Source organism: Gopherus evgoodei, chromosome 2 (assembly GCF_007399415.2).
Source record: "Gopherus evgoodei ecotype Sinaloan lineage chromosome 2, rGopEvg1_v1.p, whole genome shotgun sequence".
Lineage (NCBI taxonomy): Eukaryota > Metazoa > Chordata > Testudines > Testudinidae > Gopherus > Gopherus evgoodei.
The window spans coordinates 1,018,285-1,031,761 of NC_044323.1; the positions used below are offsets into that span (position 1 = coordinate 1,018,285).

At 48.0% G+C, this 13,477-nt stretch overlaps 1 protein-coding gene across 3 annotated transcripts in view; it reads right to left on the bottom strand.

The window, feature by feature from the left end:
• Positions 1-13,477, bottom strand: part of LOC115645277 (zinc finger protein 777-like) — a 40,029-nt gene that overhangs the window by 8,127 nt on the left and 18,425 nt on the right. The window contains exons 1-6 of one of the 3 annotated variants that reach the window (XM_030549676.1): positions 12,293-12,370; positions 11,040-11,396; positions 10,278-10,404; positions 5,305-5,460; positions 4,520-4,633; positions 4,172-4,276 (exon numbers count right to left, since the gene is read on the bottom strand). In XM_030549676.1, coding sequence (XP_030405536.1) covers positions 4,172-4,276; positions 4,520-4,633; positions 5,305-5,460; positions 10,278-10,404; positions 11,040-11,396; positions 12,293-12,316 — 883 coding nt within the window. In that variant the 5' untranslated portion in view covers positions 12,317-12,370. Of the gene's footprint in view, positions 1-4,171; positions 4,277-4,519; positions 4,634-5,304; positions 5,461-10,277; positions 10,405-11,039; positions 11,397-12,292; positions 12,371-13,477 lie in introns of those variants that run through there. The other 2 variants (XM_030549677.1, XM_030549678.1) reach the window with 2 other exon arrangements.

Genomic DNA, 13,477 nt, shown 5'->3' on the forward strand with positions numbered 1-13,477 from the left:
CTACAATCAGTTGAACACCATCAGCAGGATTGTAAAACACAGAAATGTTTTCCTGCTAGGGGACTTAATGCAAGGATGGGAGCTGATCATAAAGCATGGACCAACTGTCTTGGTCAACACGGAACCGGTAAGATGAATGTAAACAATCAGAGACAGACTGCTAGAATTTTATTCCTATTATCTCGGTGTAACAAACTTATTCTTCCAGACAAAGTCGCAACACAAAGTGTCTTGGAAACATCCCAGATCTGGCCACTGGCACCAAGTGGATCTTATCATCACAAGGCATGCCAACCTTAACATTGTCCTCATTACCCACAGTTACCAAAATGCTGATTGTAACACAGACAACTCTCTGGTATGCAGCAAGATCAAACGTAAACCAAAGAAAATACAGAAATGTGAAGTAAAAGGATGTCTTTGTATTAACCTCAGTGACATAGCGGACCAAGAAAAGTCACAGCAGTACAAGAACATACTACAACAAGCCCTTGCCTCCAGTGATTGTGCCACAAGCGCCCAGCTGAAGTGGGAGCAACTGAAGAACACAATCTATGATGCAGCTCTGTGTCTTTAGTAAGAAGGAAAACAAGACTAATGACTGGTTTGATGCATATTCCAGTGTCTTGACACCAGTCATAGAAGCTAAACCCACAGCCCAGACCAACTACAAGAGATACCCAAATGAAAAAACCTTACAAGTGTTGAGAGTGGCAAAAACCAAGGTACAACAAACTGCTCGACACTGCGCCAATGACTATTGGCTGCACGTATGTGAAAGCATCCAAGTAGCAGCTGATGCAGACAAGATCAGAAACATGTATGACGGGATCAAGAAAGCCTTAGGTCCAATTTCAAAGAAGACAGCCCCATAGAAATCAACAACGGGGGAAACAATCAATGATCGCACTAAGCAGATGGATCGCTGTGTAGAATACTACTCTAAGCTTTACTCTTATTAAAATATTGTTACGGACATAGCCATCATTGCCATCAAAAGCCTGCTTGTTATGAACCAACTCGACAATGAACCAACTGTCGAGGAGCTTAGCCTTGCCATAGATGGCCTCCCCAATGGAAAGGCCCCTGGAAAAAAAATGCATACTGTCTGAGGTCATAAAATGCAGAACATCTGTTCTACTGAGACATCTCCATGAGCTGCTCTGCTTGTGCTGGAAAGAAGGCAAATTCCATAAGAAATGAGGGGCATCAACATCATCACTCTATAAAAACAAGGGTGACAGGAGTGACTATGACAACTATCATGACATTTCTGTTCTTAGTATTATGGGAAAGGCCTTTGCCCGAGTTGTCTAGAATAGACTTCAGACCCTTGCAGGCAGAATCTATCCTGAATCACAGAGCGGCTTCAGAGCTGGAAGGTCTACTTTCGACATAATCTTCTCTACTGAAACAACTACAAGAGAAATGCAGGGAACAAAAGAAGCCCCTCTACACAGCCTTCATCGATCTCACAAAGGCTTTTGACCTTGTCAGTAGAAGTGGACTATTTCCGCTTCTAGAAAAGACTGGATGCCCCCCCAAGCTCTTAAGCATGATTCGATCCCTCCATGAAAACATGTACAGCACAGTCCAATATGATGGCTCAGTGTCCTGAGGCTTTCAAGATTCGTAGTGGAGTTAAGCAAGGCTGTGTACTTGCCCCAGTTCTGTTTGGGATGATCTTCTCCCTGCTACTGAAACAAGCATTGGTTCCTCAACTAGGGGAATCTACTTGCACACAAGGTCTGATGGAAAGCTGTTCAATCTTGAAAGACTCAGGAGGCCCTTATCCAACACCTTCTCTTCGCTGACGGTGCACAACCCACACAGAAGCTCACCTTCAAAGCCTAATGGACAGTTTTTCCAAAGCCTCCCAAGACTTCAAGCTTACTATAAGCCTAAAAAAGACATGCCGAGGAGTTGAGGAAGCACCCTCCATCAAGATCAACAACTATGAACTCTAAGTGTTGAATGAGTTCACATACCTGGGGTCCACTATTGCAGTCAACCTTTCACTTGAAAGGTAACTCAACATCTCCATTGGAAAAGCCGCTACAACAATGTCTAGACCGAAGAAGAGGGTCTGGTAAAACAACAAACTGACAGAACACACAAAGATCTGTGTGCAGCACGCATGTGTTATCAGCACACTTCTGTATGGGAGCGAGACAGGGACCTGATACTCTCATCAGAAAAAGAGGCTCAACAGCTTTCATATGCGTTGCCTTCATTGAATCTTTGGACTCTCCTGGAGGGACAGAGTCACCAACATTGAGGTGCTCAAACAGGCCAGCATACCCAGCATGCAAACACTCCTCCAATAGAGACGCCTCCGCTAGCTTGGCATGTGTGCAGAATGAATGATGGGCGCATCCCGAAGGACATCCTCTGCAGCAAACTGGCATCTGGAAATAGACCCAAAGGACTCCCAAAATTGCATTTCAAGGATGTGTGCAAGCGAGACCTCAAAGAAGTGGATGTGGACAAATGGGAAGATCACACTCAACGCCACAGCCTTTGGAAACAAGAGCTTAACAGAGGTCTCCGGAGTTCCAAGAGGAAGACGTCCAGTTTAGGAGAGGAGAAAAGAGCCTGCAGAAGGCAGAGCCCAAAGGATCAAGACACCACCTTTAAATGTGACAGATGCGGCAGAGATTCTCTCTCTCAGGTGGGTCTCTTTAGCCACAAAACCAACTGAGTAAATTCTTTACCTCTCAGGGGCGCACACCCATGGGCTCCCAAAACTGAAAGATGTCTACTACTATTAGACTGTAAACCCTTTGGGGCAGAGATTATCTTTTTGTTGTGTGTACACGGCAGCTAGCACAATGGGGCCCTGATTCAGGACTGCAATACAAACAACAAACGATCACTTAGAACAGGTAAGAGCACACAGAAGCGGAGGAGCTCCGAGGAGCCGCAGGTACTACTCCGCTCACCTCCTTTGAGATGTTTCAATCCCTTAGAGCCCCACTGGGACTCCCTGACACTTCAATATTCACCACTGTCATGTAGTTAGGATATCTTTTGTACAAAGTCTGTCTTGTGAGGTATCACAAAGTCTTGCTCTGCTAAACATTAATATCGCGTTGGATTGTACGTGCTATTGTTGTACGTGAAGTTATGAAGTTTGGCTATGTATGTGTTACTGAGACACACTGGGTTGAAACACCCACAAGCAGCCTTTCAGGTACAACAGTAAAAAGGCCAAACAATGTTACTTTACTGGCTTATTGAGGAAATACACACAAACACAAGGATTACTCCAGGAACCGTGTACAACAGAAAGCTCTCAGAGATAGCACTGCACAATGTCTGACCTAGGTCACAGCAAAAGAGCTTTCCAGCAAGTGGAGAGAAGATATAAAAGGGGGACAATGACATCGGGGGGGGATCTCACTCCTTCTGCAACAACACTCCTGGAAACACCTGGGGGGCAAGAACCGAACTGTCGGAAGTGATGGTCCCCGGCTAGAAGGATTTTTAACCTGAGTATGAAAACCTGGGCAAACCAAGGCAGTTTATGCCTTATGAATCTGCCAGCCTGTTTATCATTCAGGGTGAGAATTTGCTAATTTATATCCTTCCTCTGTAGTGTTTTAAGCTCAGTTTGCAGGTTTTGTTCATTTACTAAGGTAATCTGCTTCGGTCTATTTGCTATCACACACGATCACTTCAAATTATCTTTAGTAGTTCAACTTTTTTTTTTCTCTAAAACCAGTTTGTGGAATTCATAACTGGGGGGAAAAAGGCTGTGCATCTCTCTCTCCACATTGAGGGAGAGAGCAAATTTTATGAACTTGTGCTGTACAGTTCTTTTGGGTTTACACTCAGGGGGAGGGCACTTGAGTAACTGGGCAGTTCCTTAGCTGAGCCTTCCCATGCAGAGCTGATCTCCGTGTCTGCGTTTCTGCACCTGGGGGTGTCCTTACCCGTATGTGTGCTGGTAAAGTGCAGCCTGAAGCCTGGGGAAGGGCTTGAGAGGCTGCATAGCAGTACAGTGTTAAGGGAACCCAGGCTGGTGGCTCAGGCAGGCGCAGTGGAACCTCAGTACATCAGGAGGCATCCCAGAGCAGCAGGACAACCCGTCACACCCACTCCCCCCCCCCCCCCCGAGCCAATGGGAATTTTGCACAAGAGCAGCCTGCAGGATCAAGTCACTGCTCACCCATGCTGGAGCCTGTAAGAATTCTTCCTTCCCCCAATTCCTGCTGGTCCCCAGCATCCAGCTCTTCCTCTTCTTTAATCCAAGTTAAAGTGTCAGATGTGGAAACTGGTGATTATGTTAATGAGAAACAGCAACAAATTAGTGTGTGTTTACCAACACCTTTTGACCTCTTTCTGCAAAGGATTTGGGGCTACAGCTCTCTGGGATGGGAGGAAGGGTGAGAAACATTTTGTGAAGAGAAGGGAAAACAGATGAGAAAACACATCCAGACAGATGCGATTATACAAGCTGATGGGCCAGGTGCTGTTCACTCCCCTCAGTGAGTCCGAGTTCGAACCCACTGCTCACCTGTGCTGGGCTCCTGGGGAATTTCTCTGTCTGCAGAACCCCCCTGGGCCCCGATACACGGCTCCTCCCCTCCTTCAGCCCGGGGCAGGATGTCAGGGTTGGAAATGGCATGGCCTATTGATGGAGACAGAGATGAGGGGAAATGAGTGTTTTATTCATAGTCACCAGGCCCTTACATGTGATTTTAAACCTGAGCTGAACAGAGGCAGAACTGGTGATCCTCAGGAAAGCAGATCTCTGCTAGGAAATGGACTGCTTTTCCCGGGGAGCCTAAGGAATCCTCACACTCCTGTAATATTGCTGCCTGCAGGGTCACACAGCTGCCCCTGCCATGCCCACTTCTCATCCTCTTGTCTCAGTGGGTTCAATTCTGCCTTGGCAGAGGTTAGGGCGAAAAGGGGGCGTGGCAGGGGCTGCGACAGGGCCTGGCTGAATGTAGGTTTTAAAGTGCAAATCCAGTTTATGAAAACGATGCGCCTGGCAGGTAATTTAAGGGCTCTGAGAGACTCCTATTGCCAGCCAGGAGTAGCAGTTCACCTGAGTGTGCTCTGGAGCTGCACTTCCAACAGGGAGTTCAGTGACTCATATGCTGACCACAGGGCGCTTCCTGGCCCACTGGGCTGCAGCCCCGCTCCTCTCATCTTCCTTCAGCTTGTTGGATGAGGAGTAACAAAGCGCTGGGCTCAGCAGCCCTGCCAATGACTCTCACACAGCCCTCACCCAAACCCTGCACTGTCAAGCCCTTACAGTGGACGTGTGGGTTTGTGATACTTGGTAGAACTCACCTGCGCTGGGGTCCACAGGGATTTCTCCTTCCACCAGCCCTTCCTTCTTCTGGACTCTTTCCTCCAATCCTTCCAGAGATTCCCACTGATCCCCGACACACGGCTCCTCCCCTCGCTCAATGCGCGATAAAACGTCTGGCTTAGAAACAGCGTAGTCTGTTCATGGTAGCAGATGTTAAGGGAACATCATGGCCTATTAATATTCATTGCAAATAATACTGAATGATTTTAAACCAGCTCCCCTTCTCTAATTGGAGCTGATGACAGATCTGAAGGGTGGCCAATAAGGATCCTGTAAAAAGATACCATTCCTTGTGGAGGTCGGGTGTGCTCCCAGCAGAAGAGCCAGGGGTTGCTGCATAGAAGGGGAGTTGATATGCCAGAGCCAGTTCAGGGAGGAATGCTCAATTCTGTGTTACCAGCTGACACAAAAGAGGAGGTTACTTACCTCACAGTAACTTTAGTTCTTCGAGATGTTTTATCCCTATGGGTACGCTCACCATAAGATGCGAGTGTAACCAACTTGCCTAAGAGGGAGATATCTCTTTAAGACAGTGGATCTTAACCCTCAGCCCAATCAGCACACAGCTGTGGCCCATGTGACATTCCCAGGGCCATACAGGTATTCTATATATTGCATGGATGCAGCTCACATAACATACAGAGAACTACATATGTGGCCCACAACGGTGAATCGGTGGAGAACCACTGCTTTAAGAGAGCTAGGAGGGGAGGAGATGGGAATAAGTTGTTCCAGGGTCATTGCTGCTAGGCAGATTTAGAACTCACATCCAGAAGTTTCTGAAATAGGATGTGGTAGTTTTAGGTCTGCTCCAATAGGTTCCCTGTTGCTGGGGTCAGACACCAGGAGGGCAGGTGGTCAGGGCCTTTTGCAAAACAGCTGCATTGTGCATTGCATGGACTGGGAGAAGCTGAGCCCAGGAGCAGAAAGGAGGTTGCTTTCCCTACCTCTGAAGCGTTTTGCAGCAGATTAGTGATGTTGTTAACCTGACAACAGGGAAGCACAGCCAGTATTAATTTAAAAAAGGACAAATTGGGAAGGAAAAGTAATTTATTTTATTGTAATTGTATACTGTGAATGTTGTATTGATTTTATCCAAAGTGTTTTAATTACATTAACTCAACTAGTATGATTCACCAGCTTTTATTTAAATTTGATCCTGGGGAAAGTCATTTATATTTTGCATTTTCTGAGTTTTGCATTTTCTTGAACAGAGTTTGTTTTAAATCTGTACACTTCACTGAGTGATTGGTTAATCGGTTAGCTGACTGGCTAACAGTGATTTCAGCAGAGGAAGAGTCTGCATGGATTCCAGCTGAAGATTCCTACAAGCCAGTGGAGGGAAGATGTTGCTTTTGACTCAGACAACTATACAGATTTGGTGGTCAAAGACTCAGACTCAGGTGAATTCAGCCTAAACTTGCTGAAAATCCTTAGACTGAATTCTGCGTCTCCAGCTGCTTTTCTATGGGAGTTGGGGGGTTTAGGCTCTAGAGAAGGCCAATTAAGTGAACTCTAGCCCTCCCAAAGGTTACACATGCACAGCCATGTGCTCTCAACCAGAGACAGCAAAGCAGCATCTGCAGGCCTGCGCAGAGCAGCCCCTCCTGCCTCCAAACAAGAGCCTATAAGGAGGAGTGGACTTGCCACCACTCAGTTCCTTCTCTACCACCTAGCAGAGCCTGTACAGCTGAGGGGAAGGACGGTGGGAGGTGGAGCATCCATAGAGACAAAGCATCTCAAAGTACTCAAGGTCCTATAAGGTAAGTAACCTCTCCTCCTCCTTTGAGTATATATGTCCCTATGGATGCTCCACCAGAGGAGACTCCCAAGCAGTAACTCAACAGGAGGCAAGTCCAAGATGGTTCAGAGGACTGCCTCACCAAAGGTAGTATCCCTAGAAGTAGGTAAAATGGCAGAATGCTTGGCAAAGGTGGGAATGGAAGCCCAAGTTGCAGTCCTATGCATTTCTGGTATGGGAATGTCTTTCAGCGGAGCTATAGCTGTCGAATGAGGTCCAGGGGGAGCGTGCTGTCACTCTGTGAGGGAGCCGCATCACAGTGTGTTATAAACAAGTTGAATTGCAACCCACTAGACAGTCTGAGTGGAAATAAGGCATTCCTTCATCCTCTCAGTGGATTATACAAATAACCTTGGAGAAGCCCAGAAGGTCTTAGTCCTGTCAAGGTAGAAGGAGAGCGCCCTTCTGACACCTAGTGTAAGTAGACTGGTCACCTCTCCAGAGGCTTTGAGTAAAACACTGACAGGCGGCTTCCTTCTGGGTCTGTCATAAGAGCAGTGAGCTCTCCCATTCTTCTAGCTGAAGAGATGGCTATAAAGAACTAAGTCCTGAGAGAGAGGTAGAAGTCCCCATCCCTCAAGGTACTGCTGGAGTTGCAACAGCCAATGGAGCGGCCTGGGACGTTGAAGCCAATGTAATAACATAAGAATGGCTATACCTGGTCAGACCAAAGGTTCATCTAGCCCAGTATCCCATCTTCCAACAGTGGCCAAAGCCAGGTGCCCCAGTGGGAATCAACAGAACAGGTAATTATCAAGTGACCCATCCCATTGTCCATTCCCAGCTTCTGACAAACAGGAGCTATGGACGCCATTGATGGACCTATCCTCTATGAATGTATCTAGTTCTTTTTTGAAGCCTGTAATAGACTTGGCCTTCACAACATCCTCTTGCAAGGAGTTCCACAGGTTGACTGTGCATTGTGTAAAAAAAATAAAAAAAAATACTTCCTTTTGTTTATTTTAAACCTGCTGCCTATTAATTTCATTTGGTGACCCCTAGTTCTTGTGTTTTGAGAAGGAGTAAATAAGACCTTATTTACTTTCTCCATACCAGTCATGATTTTATAGACCTCTGTCATATCCTCCCTTAGTCGTCTCTTTTCCTAGATGAAAAGTCAGTTTTATTATTTCTCCTCATATGGCAGCCATTCCATACCCTTAATAATTTTTGTTGCCCTTTTCTGAACCTTTTTCCAATATATCTTTTTTGAGATGGGGCGACCACATCTCCACACAATATTCAAGATGTGGGTGTACCATGGATTTATATAGCGACATTATGATATTTTCTGTCTTATTATCAATCCCTTTCTTAATGATTCCCCACATTCTGTTTGCTTTTTTGACTACCATTGCACACTGAGTAGATTTTGTCAGAACTATCCACAATCACTCCAAGATCTTTCTTGAGCAGTAACAGTTAATTTAAATCCCATCATTTTATATGTATAGTTAGGATTATGTTTTCCAATGTACATTACTTTGCATTTATCAACATTGAATTTCATCTGCCATTTTGTTGTCCAGTCACCCAGTTTTGTGAGAGCCTTTTGTAGCTCTTCGCAGTCTGCCTGGGACTTAACTATCTTGAGTAGTTTTGTATCATCTGCAAATTTTGCCACCTCACTGTTTACCCCTTTTTCCAGATCATTTATGAATATGTTGCATAGGATTGGTCCCACTACAGACCCCAGGGGGACACCACTATTTACCTCTCTCCATTCTGAAAACTGACCATTTATTCCTACCCTTTGTTTCCTATCTTTTAACCAGTTACCAATCCATGAGAGGACGGAGGAGGAGGAGGAGGCGGGCCCCACCGAGGCTAGTGAGCATTCCATTAGAAGGAGCTTCAATCTAGCCTCTCTGTCTTTCCGAGACCTGCCTTTAAACCCGGAACTGATCTTACACTTGGACAGAACGTGGCTGTCTGCAAAGCAGCTCAAATGCCTGTCACTACAGGGAAAAGACCTGTGGCAGGTTTGGCAGGACTTAAACCTGGGGATCTTTGGCAAAATGCAGAGCGTTAATGGACCAAAACGGATGATAGAAAGAAACAGGAGAGGGGATAATCTTCCTTCTAAACACAGCTGTGTTAAAACTGAACACAGAAATAAAATAACTACACAAACACAGGAAAAACTAAGAATAAATCACTATGTTAAGAAAAGCAGGAAGCTGAGAACCAGCGGACATGCAACCACTCCATCTTGAGCCGCAGGCAGTTGAGAAGGAACTGAATGGCAGCTGGTCTGCACCCCCCATATCCTGTCATGTGGAGGCGCCATTCTGGCAGGCATGGGCTGCAGACACTGCTTTGTAGTTTCCACTCAAGAGTGCATGGCGTGCGTGCATCCTATGGTGAAGCACCCTACAGATATACACTCAAAGAACTAGCTGATAAAATCTCAGTCCTATGATTGTAAATCAGCAGGATGGGGTGATCTGGCTAGTTAAGGAAACAAAGGATGGTTTTATATTTCAGGTACTGGCCTGATACTCAGCACACCTGGGTTCAATTCCTGGCTCTGCCACAGACTCTCTTCGTGACCTCACAAGTCACTTAAACTTGCTGAACATGTTCTGAAGTCCTCTGAAGTCAATGGGAGACATTCCACATGTTTCAAAGGGTTTGGGAAAACTAGGTATTAGAATAAAAGAGGCATCGCAACTATGAATAGGCTACTCATGTACTCTGCGGCATGTAACTACAACAGTTATCTGCAGCTAGGAAGCACTGGACCAGATCTATATCTGCAGTTTCCAATTTAGTTTTAAATAGGAGGGTGTGTGTGGTATGAGCTGTCTATTGCAAATACTCAGGGAAGTAGTGATCCACTGGAAATCAAAGAAACTGGAGAATGACCTGCAATGGGAACCAGAGTAGGAACTGTTTCTAATCAGAGAGTAAAATAGCTATTAGCCAGGATCAATGGCTATTAGCCAGGCTGGGCAGGGATGTTGTCCCTAGCCTCTGTTTGCCAGAAGCTGGGAATGGGCTACAGGGGATGGATCACTTGATGATTGCCTGTTCTGTTCAATCCCTCTGGGGCACCTGGCATTGGCCACTGTTGGAAGACAGGAAATGGGGCTAGAGGGACCTTTGGTCTGACCCAGTATCGCCGTTCTTATGAAAACGTATCCTTACCCAGAGAGATCAGAGTCTCATAGTTCCCCTTCATCACATTCTTGTAAAGCTCTTTCTGCCATTCCTCTAAGTTCTCCCACTCCTGCTCGTTAAAATAGACTGAGACGTCATCAAATGTCAGCGGCACCTGGAATCATAAGGGTTATAATAAACTTCTTTCTTAGACTATAAGAACTTGACCCAAAGCTCACTCAAGTGAATGCCAAGGACTTCCATAGGTTTTGGAGAAGAACCTTACGGCAGGGAATGTATCTTGTGCTGTGCTCTTAGATTCACCAAGACTAGAGCACTAATTTTAGCAGAAACTTTGAAGAGTCAGGGCCAAATTCAACACGATATATGTGTCTCCTGAAAAGCCCGTAGTGCCCTCACCTCCCACTGACTAAATGGAGCATTTGCAGGTGGTCTGTTGAGAGCATCTGGTGGGCTGGCTCTGGCCAAGGTTTCCAGCCACTGTTTCCAAATTGCATCAGAAATGATGCATAACTATGCTCCTAATATTACTTTTCCATATCAGCAAACCAGTGACTGAGCTGGAAACAGAGCCCAGATGTCCTGACTCTCAGTCCTGTACATTATCCACAAACAACTGGACCAACTGGGTCTGGCCAGTGAGTTATTGGACACATTGAAGCCAGTAAGATCACTCCATGCATCCACACTCTTATACAGCGGTGAATTAAAGGGCCTGCATATCAGAAGATAGGAAACCCGTTCAGTGCCTAAATTTCTACCCCTCAACACCAGCTGGGATATTGTTACCTTGGGGACTTCTCCCTTAGTGCCTGGGGGCAGTCTTAAGATCCAAAAGTTCCTGTTTCTTAGCAGGTTCTCCATGTTCTCTAGCCTCCTCTGCAGGAAGTTATTCTCCTGGATCAGAGTTCCCAAAATAGTCCATTTACTCTGCAGCTGGTTACCAAATTCCATCGCTGTCCTCTCACAGTCTGTTAACTTCTTCTCAGTTGTCCCTGTTCTCCCCTCCAGATTCAGTAATCGCATGGCATGGGAATTCACCTTCCTCTCCACGGCTTGGATGGCAGCGACTACTGTCCACAAGGAGATCTCTGTAGCGTGATGATCAGCTTCACTCACAGGAGTTTGTTCAGGGACAGTGGGATCCTGTTTGCATGAAGAGAAACAAAGTCAGCATCAGGGAAAGACAGCCCAAGAATTGTTTCCCTTCCTGTACTGAAGCAGGTCTGAAATGGAAACCCCACAATATTTGACTCATATGAAGCGTGGAACACTCACAGGCTTTAGCATCAAAAGGGACCATTTGACTATCTAGCCTGATCTTCTGCACAGCACAGGCCAGTCAGTTTTACCCAGTTACCCCTATACTGAGCCAAATAACTAAAGTAGCCGGTTCTCAAACTGTGGGTCGCAATCCCCTGACTCCCTCTTCATGAGGTTGCCGGGGCTGGAGCCGGAGGCAGCAGCTCCACGAAGCTGAAGGTAGCGGGTGGGGTTGCCAGGTGTCCTGTTTTCAGCCAGAACGTCCAGTTGAAAGGGGACGTGGTGGCTCCGGTCAGCACCACTGACCCAGCCGTTGACACGCGAAGGAGCGAGCTGGGAGCTGGTGTTTGACACTGTCCCCAAGCCCGCGCTCTGCACCCCCGGCCGGGCCCTACAGCACCCCAGGGTGCCCATTGCCGGCGGCTCCCCGGAGGCTGAACACAACAGAACGAAGCCCGAACACGATGGAGGGTTTCTCCGGGGCAAGGGAGGCTCCGGCTCCGACCCAGACCCTCCCCCGCCGGAGCGGGCTGGGCCAGACGTGCGCCCAAGGGCGCCCCCGGGAACCGGGCTCCTTCCCTCCAGCGCCGGGGCGGGTGTCAAACCCCGGGTGTAACTGGGGAGCAGCGCCGGGCACCGGCCTCGGCCGCCCCCGCCCCGGGGCTCAGCCCCCGCCCGGCCGGGCAGCCCCGCGCTCCCCGCGGCCCGGCTCCCGGGGCCCAGGCCGGGCGGGGAGAAGCTCCCGGGGCCCGAGGCTCCCCCGCCCGCCGGGCCCTTACCTGGGCAGCGGCCCGCTCGGCCATGGCCCCCCCGGGCGGGCGGGGCTTCTCCAGCGGGCCCGGCCCGGCCGAGCTCCGCTCCCGCTCCGGGCTGGGCAGAGTCCCGGCGCCGCCTCGCCACGGGCCGAGCGCAGTGCATGCCGGGAGGGAGCCGCGGCCTCGCCCGCAGCGTCCCGCCAAGAGAAGCACCTGGCGCTGACTCCGCAGGGCCGCTGCGAGCGGACAGCGCCGCCTGCCGGGCCCGTCGGAGAACGCAGCTCTCGGCCTGGAAGGTCCCCCCCCCGGTGTGCGAGCCCCCCCCAGCACCAGGCAGTGATGACCTTGTAACATACGGATATTGATTCAGAGATTTTAACCCCCCAGGGCCCATAGAGTCCCCTGGACTGAGCTCCTGTACCAGCCCTCCTGTTGCACCCCTCACCGGTCCCAAGCCCAAGCTCTCCTGTCCCACTAAAGCAGGGGCCAGAAAGAAATCCCCTTAAATAGCAACAACTGGTAAGTAAATACCTGGCCCCAGGGGTAGGGTCCAGGCTGGGCCGTTAAAACAGATCACACACACCGAGCAAGCCCCTGCCAATTGCCTTTGAAGGGTCACACCAAATGTTACGAAATCTCCAGGAATTTGTCCAACCAAAGTTGGCAACCTTACCGAGAAGATCAATGGAAAGACTTCAGTGGGGCAACTTCCGAACCCAGCCTTACACACTCCCTCACAAATAAACCACATTCTGCAGCGTGGTGCCTGGATTCTGCAGGAGTTTAGTTTAAATTAAGAAATTACAGGTCAGGTCCTCAGATGGCCTAGAGCAGCCTTGCTCTGTTGACTTCAACTGAACCCTTGTGGTGCACACCCCTGGAGGCCCTGGGCCTAGATTTTATTAAATGAGCTGACATATGAAATGAACAGTATGACCAGCACAGGAGCCTGCATGTTATTCATTGTGATACTGAGCACAATTTATGTTTTCAGCATTCAATAGGCCATAGATTTTTATATTAACCATGACTCACTGCATCACTGAAGTTGTCTTAGGGGAAAAGATTCAGGCAGCTGGGAACTGGAGGATTAGCACAAATTGAGACATTAAAGGCAGTTTGGGACTGTAGGATAAGCACATTAGTTTGATATTTCTGCTAAAATGTGTAGCAGACACTGATTTTTTTCATTTAAATTACCACTGTTAG